This window comes from Cajanus cajan, chromosome 3 (genome assembly GCF_000230855.2).
Source record: "Cajanus cajan strain Asha chromosome 3, NIPB_CcT2T_4, whole genome shotgun sequence".
In the NCBI taxonomy this organism is placed as follows: Eukaryota; Viridiplantae; Streptophyta; class Magnoliopsida; order Fabales; family Fabaceae; genus Cajanus; species Cajanus cajan.
In genome coordinates, this window is record NC_138519.1 from 76,999,779 (window position 1) to 77,007,393 (window position 7,615).

Below are 7,615 nucleotides of genomic sequence, written 5' to 3' on the forward strand. Positions count from 1 at the left end.
TTTCAAATCTAATGATTTTAAATGTAGTAGAATTTAAAGAGATTAAATATTATAATATTAAGATTAAATATTATAATATAATTTTTTAATATATTTTAAAACTAATGATTATATAAATATGTAATTCAATTTGAAATGATTCATAATAATTTATTTTAATTAATTACTAAGTACAAAAATTAATAAAGAAATTATTATGAGCTATTAATCTATATGAAAGTTTATTTTACTCTTATATTTAAACTAAACTTGAACAAAGTCGATCTTAAAATTTTAATGTTGCAATAGTTGTTAGGTCTAATTAAATTTAACGGACCAAATTATAATTAATAAAAATTTATTTTTAAATAATTTATGCTATTGATGTGATGTATATTAATTTTATCAATAAATAATTTTTTGTTAAAAAATTCAACTGAATATCTTTAGTAAAATTGATCTCATTTTCCACATATTTTTCGTTCAAAAAATTAATTAATTTTTTTTACAAAAAAATCGATAAACAATTTAACTAGTCACATTAAGAATTATATAGTCTTGATAACTTTAAGTTAATAATATATATTTCAAAATCAAAAGGCGATAAAAAATAGATATATAAATACTATACTAATTACATTTTTCTTATTATAGAAAAATAAGAAATATTATAATATTATAAAAAGTTAGATATTTTTTAAAAACAAATAATTTAATAAATAAATAGTTAAATTTAAAATTATTAGTAATATTTTATTTAAATTAATGATTAAGAATATAATTTCAGAAAAAACTATTATGTATATACACAAGTCTATTTTATATTCATTTAATTACTTTAAAATATACTTATGAAAAATAATTATTAAAATTAAAAATTTATAGATAAAAGTTAGGTAAATAAATACTATAATAACAACAGTAAATATTACAAAAGGTTAGATATTTTTCAAAGCTAATGATCTTATAAACATGAAATTAAATTAAAAAAAAACTAAAAGATGATAAAAAAAAAACATGACTATTATATAAATAAAATAGTAATAATATTTTAAAAGATAAAATATATAAATTATATTTTAATTAACTTTATAATATATATTAAAAATACTAAACAAATTGTTTAAATTATGTATAAGGTTATTTTAATCATTTTTAAATTTTTATTGGAATTTAATTGTGATATAAAAAATAGAAAGATTTAAGTAATTAAGAAAATATAGAAAATAAAAAAAAATAGATGAACTTTTTATTAGTCATCAAAGAAAAAAAATATTGAAAATATTTAATAGAAAGAACAAAGAAAGTAAATTAACGCAAAAATATTTTTTTATTTTTTTATAGTGGTTTGAAGTTATTATATAATGATTAAAGACTGGAATATTTTTCTATTTTTTATAAAATAATTTTGATATTTTTTTATTATGTTCCTTTCACATTTGTTCCATAATAAATATATATTAATTATTATGTGTAAATTAAAAATTAAGTGGAATGTAAGAATATTGAAAAAATAAAGTAATTGATATTGTTTTATAATTTAAAAATAATAAGTAAATAAACTTTTTATTTACTAAAACATAAAAAGTTAAAAATAAATAGAGAAAAATATGCTAACTTAATTAATGATTTCAAATTTAAATATCGAATATACGATTAACTATATTAAATATTTGCATGAACTACGTTGTTATGTTAAATTCAGTAAAAAAAAATGTTATGTTAAATATAATATAATATTAAATATTTTAATTTTTTCTTTTTTATTTATATTTCATTCCTGCTTTAATATAGCTTTAAATAATGTCGAGCACGTGAATCATAAATTTTTCTAACTTAATTAATGATATGAAATTTAAATATTAAATATGTAATAAACTACATTAAATATTTAGGGGAACTTTATTGTCATATGTTAAATACAATATCAAACATATGATATTTTATAATTATATTTAATTTCAGTAACATATTAATGCATTATCATTTAATAAATTTAACAGTGACAAGAATTGAGTCTAACAAAATAGGTTAATTTCTCAGCACTAGCAAGTTTGGGAAAAAACATTTATTGGAGAACCAGAAATTTAATAAATTAGATATTTATAAAAAAATTTGATATGGCAAAATTTTATGAATAAAGCGTCAGCGTAAAATTGAATAATAATTTAATTATTTTGGAATTAATAATAAATTAGAAACAAACTTATGAAAAAAATAATTAATTTATCAACAATTTATATGAAATAATTTATAAAAATAAATCAAACCGCTAAATAGAAATAAAAACAAAAACAAAGCAGGTGCCGCAAAGACTTTCAAATTATTGGATGAGGAATTTATATAGGGTAATTCATTTATTTGAAGAATTTCAAATTTCTTGAGGTGAAATGCTTTGTTTGGATGAGGAATTTACAAAGAATTTGAAATTCAAGCATTTTTGAAATTCCTTAAAATAGTATAATTTCAAATTCTCTCAAAAGTGGGAGAATTTGAAATTCTTCATATTTATTTTTCTTATTTCACCTATATATTTTATCTTATCTTTTCATTCTTTTAATTATTGGATATGCAAAAATATTTTTAAAATTATTAAATATTATCTTATATTAATTTTTAAAATTATTAAATATTATCTAATATTAATTTTTAAAATTATTAAATATTTAAAAATGGATTAATATTTATTTTTATAAAATTTAATTTAAAAATTTCAACATATAAATATATTTTTAAAATTAATTTTACTATGATGGAATCAAATTATCATATTCAACCTAATAATTTAAAATTTAAAAAATTTGAATTGACTCATCCTAACAAAATATTTTAAGAATGATAGAAATTAAAATCAAAGTAATTCAAATGCCAAGAATTTAAAATTCCTTGAATTTATAAAATTCTTCATCCAAACAAGCTATAAATGATTTATCAATAGTCTATTTAGATACATAAAAGGAAAAATATAAATAATAACATATTATCAGCTAATTAAAAATTAAGATTAATTTTTAAAAAAGTTTTATCTTTTACTTAATTTTTAATTTTCAATTTTGATTTAAATTACATTTCTTTGTTTTCGATTCCAGTTTAAATTATTTTCTTCTTACATGACTTTCTTTCCTCTCAAACAATGAAGGCGCGTGTTAAGTACACGAAAGAGGAGCGAACGTAATGGCAGAATCAATCAAACAGGAATCTCGTATTCTACGATGAAGCCACGTGGTGCCATCCCCGGCCGAAGCAGACCGAAAAGTGGAATACAAAAGAAAAAAAATACAAATAAATATGCTATATTCACTTAAAAAATTGTAGATACATAATTAATTAATAATAATATTATAATAATTACTTAAAAACAAGGATAAATTACTCTTTTACCATTCTTTATATTTTTTATTTATTAAAATATTTAGTTTAATCTCAATTAAAAAAATGTAATATAATCTTTATAACTCGTGATACATTAAAAAAAATAATAAATGTTATAAAAATTATAAAATGTCTTATAAAAAAGTTATCATTTTACCATTTCTTTTGAAATTGTATTTTATAATAATAAGAATTAGAGATAGTAACATGCAAGAATGTGTTTGAAAAACTTGTAAAATATATTATTTTAATAATTGATTATAATCAAAACAAATTTTTATTTTTAAAATTTTAATTTGTTAAAAATTAATATTTAAATACTTAATTTTGTTTTGATATATAAAAAATATTAGTTTTGTACGAAGTAAATTAGCTTTGCGCACGTGAAAATGAGTAAGAAATAAGTGTAAGAGATAATAAAAAATATATGAAAAATAATAAAATGTGTGTTTGATTGAGAAAAAAAAATAAAAATAAAAGAGCTGTGAAACCACTGCATTAAATTTCGTCACTCAACGACAAAGAAATTGATTACCATATAAAATTTAATCAATTAAATTATTACTTAACCGATTATACTTCAATTTTATAACTTTCATATGAAACACTACTTTTAAAAGGAAAATTTTAACTGATTGTAACTTTTATAATCAATAAAATCTTTTGATTTAACCGATTAACACAAAAAAAAATAATAATAATTACACTTCATTTTATTTTTATTTTATACCATATATGTTTTATATTTTATTATCTTATTCCTCACATATTTCTTTTATCCTAACTAAACATGCATGTTGTTTTATCCTATTTTCTTAAATCAAATACTTCAACTCTTATTTTGATTATTATTTATTTTTATTACTTATTTCTTTAAGCTTGTGTTTAGTAGAGAGCAAAGAATAAGATAAGAAATAGAGTAAAAAAAATTTAAAAGTAAAGAGAAATATCTAAGAAATAGAGTAAAAACTTAATTGTTTAATTGAAAAAAAAATAAGTAGGAAATTTACATAAATAATATATATATATATATATATATATATATATATATATATATATATATATATATATATATATATATATATATATATATATATATATATATAAGATGAGAGATAAATAAATAAATAAATAAGAATGTGAGATTCACTGTCTTTTAAATTTTTTTCATTTTATTTTTTCTTAATCAAACAACCTTATTTATTTTCATTATCTCTATTTTATTTCTTATTCATTTCTTTTCCATCAAACAAGATATAAATATATTTTACTCATTTCTTTGAGTACAGAAAAGTTATGAGAAAAAGAAACTACTATTAAAAATTAATTATTTTTAATTTTTAATTTCATGAAAATAACTTATCTTTTAAGAAATTTCTTTTACTAATTTAAGTTATTATCTCTAATAAATAATGTTTGTAAAATACAGATGAATGCTGGATGATAATATTTACTAAACACAGCGGAGCGGAGTTTGAAATTAGATGTTTATAAAAAAAAAAAAAATAAAAAAAAAAAAAAAAGATTTAAGAGGAGAGATAATTAGCGGGTTAAACGGAAAGTAAAGGAGAGAAGAGAGAGAGGTTTGGAAATTGGAATCCGAAATAGAATGGAAAGAAAGAGAGGGAGAGGGAGAGGGAGAGGTCCACATGCGTGTCTGAAAAGGAAGAAGGGTTGGAGCTAGCGTGGATGGAAATGATTGGCGACACGTAGTCCTTAGGAAAAAAGGAGGCACCACGTGTTCCAAAGGCAGGGCAAAGAGCGATGCGATGAAGGGTGGAGATAGCATACGGTGCCCCTGACGGTGACGGGCAGGCTGCCCGTGTGGCCCCCAGGTGAACCCTCTCACCGCCTACAGGCTACATAACCTTTTTTCCCCCAACCCCACTCCCATGGGTCCTCTACCTCTCAAATAAGGGCTCCTCTCCCCTCCACTATTTAACCACTACTATTACCACTCTCTCTTCAATTCAACTTACCTGGAAATGGCTGGAATTTGCTGCACTGTTGTCGGGGAAGGTGACGCTACTGCTCCTCTCGATTCCACCTCACGCCGCCGAAGCTTGGACCTCCTGCCCTTGAAATACATCGCTGACATGGCAGTGCCGCCGCCGCCGCCAGAGGGCTCCTGCAAACGTCCCAAGCTTCATATCACTGATTGCGAGGACGACCCAGAGACCGAGGAATCCGACCAAGACGACGTCAGCGACGACGACGACCACGACGAAGTCGCTCCCCAAACCAAAACTGCAAAAACCGCCAAGCTTGAAGAAGAACTCGAGGACTCTCCCAAGTTCGGCGTCACCTCCGTCTGCGGCAGGAGAAGAGACATGGAGGATTCCGTTTGCGTCCAGCCTTCCTTCACGACCCACGGATTCCACTACTTCGGCGTCTTCGACGGCCACGGCTGCTCTCACGTTCGTATTCTCCTCTCAACACTCAACAATCACGGATCTGGCTGTTTCCATTATTCTGTTACGCTTGTATAATTTCTTATCGTTATTTGCAGGTTGCGATGATGTGCAAGGAGAGGCTTCATGAGATTGTGAACGAGGAGATTCGCAGCGGGAGCGACAGTTTTACTTGGAAATCGATGATGGAGAACGGTTTCGCTCGCATGGACGACGAGGTTCATCGCCGCAGCCGGAGCGAGCACACCTACGCTTGCCGCTGCGAGCTTCGTACTCCTCACTGCGACGCCGTCGGATCCACCGCGGTGATCGCTGTCATCACGCGGGACAGAATCGTTGTCTCCAACTGCGGCGACTCCCGCGCTGTCCTCTGCCGCAGCGGCTTCGCCATCCCTCTCTCCTGCGATCACAAGGTTCATTTAATTATCCTCTCTCTCTCTCTCTCTCTCTCTCTAATTCTGTTTCGTTTCCCGAGAAACGAAACGAAAAGCGTTTTTCAGTTTCGTAACTGTTTTTTTAATACGTTTTATGCAGCCGGATCGCCCCGATGAGTTGCTCCGAGTCCAAGCCAGGGGAGGGCGCGTGATCTACTGGGACGGCCCAAGAGTGCTTGGAGTGTTGGCCATGTCACGTGCCATAGGTAATGAATGACTAATGAGTGAAATAGTGCCCACGATAGTATTAGTATGTTCCGTTAGGCGCATTTTATGCTTGATTTTAACGATGGTTTGTTATTTAGGTGACAATTATCTGAAGCCGTTCGTGATTTCTGAGCCGGAGGTGACGGTGACGGAACGGAGTGATGAGGATGAGTGTTTGATTCTGGCGAGTGATGGGTTATGGGATGTAGTGTCCAATGAGACCGCTTGTGGGGTTGTGAGGATGTGCCTTAGGGCGCAGAAGCAGAAGCAGAAGCTGCCGTCGCCACCCCCGTCTCCGGGGAGTGACGTCACGGCAGATGGGTCCGACCGGGCTTGCTCCGATGCGTCGATTCTGTTGACCAAGTTGGCATTGGCCAGGCACAGTGCGGATAATGTGAGCGTGGTGGTGATTGATTTGAGGAAAGAAGGAGGTCAATCATCCAGGGCCAGTGCCAGGGCTAGTTCCAGCGCTAGTGCTAGCGCTAACGCCAGCGCCGTTAATTAGTTAACGGCGGAGAGAAACCAATCAAAAACTAATAAATGTGTGAATGAGGAATGAATGCGGGTTTTAACCGTAATGGGCGCTGCACTGCACATCCTATGTTGTTGTCAGGACTTTGATAAAGGATGAGGAGACAATATCTAAGGAGGGGCGTGTGGCTTTTGTTTAGTCAATGTTGTTGTTGTAATGTAATGGGGTTCGTTCTAGGGGTAAAAAAAAATGAGCACGAAAACTGTAACTTTGGCAAATGAAAAAGTTATAGGAAATTTTAATGTAGAGGAAAATTCGAGTCGACAAAGGAATCAAACAATCCAGTCGACACCCCTTTTCTTTTGTCCATAATCGAATCTATAAAATTTCATTTTGCTGTGGTTCATTTCTATGTCAATTGTATTTGAGCAAAATTCCTCTTTCAACACTAGTCATATGCACTTCCTCTCCGAACGTTATGTGAGTTCTCTTTCTCCTTTATTTTTTATTTTTTTTTATTTATAAATTTATAACATTTTGCTTTGGATTCGTTCAATCTCCACCACCTGGAGGACTAGGTGGAACACGAGTCATATGCAGTTTTACCAGATTAGCACCAAAAAGTTTCAAAACTAGCCCTCCTCTCATTGAGGAATCGGCTATTCTTTTATTCCTATCAGCGGAGAAATAATAGTTTTCAAACAATTTTAATATCATTCAAGTGTTGAATGAGTTAACAG

At 28.4% G+C, this 7,615-nt stretch overlaps 1 protein-coding gene across 1 annotated transcript; it reads left to right on the forward strand.

Moving 5' to 3' along the window:
* Positions 1 to 5,207: 5,207 nt before the first annotated feature.
* LOC109788021 (protein phosphatase 2C 37) lies at positions 5,208 to 7,281 on the forward strand. The gene is made up of 4 exons (XM_020346647.3): positions 5,208 to 5,768; positions 5,861 to 6,175; positions 6,297 to 6,402; positions 6,502 to 7,281. The coding sequence occupies exons 1-4, from the start codon at positions 5,337 to 5,339 to the stop codon at positions 6,906 to 6,908; spliced, it is 1,260 nt and encodes a 419-aa protein (XP_020202236.1). The 5' UTR covers positions 5,208 to 5,336; the 3' UTR covers positions 6,909 to 7,281.
* The last annotated feature ends 334 nt before the right edge of the window (positions 7,282 to 7,615 follow it).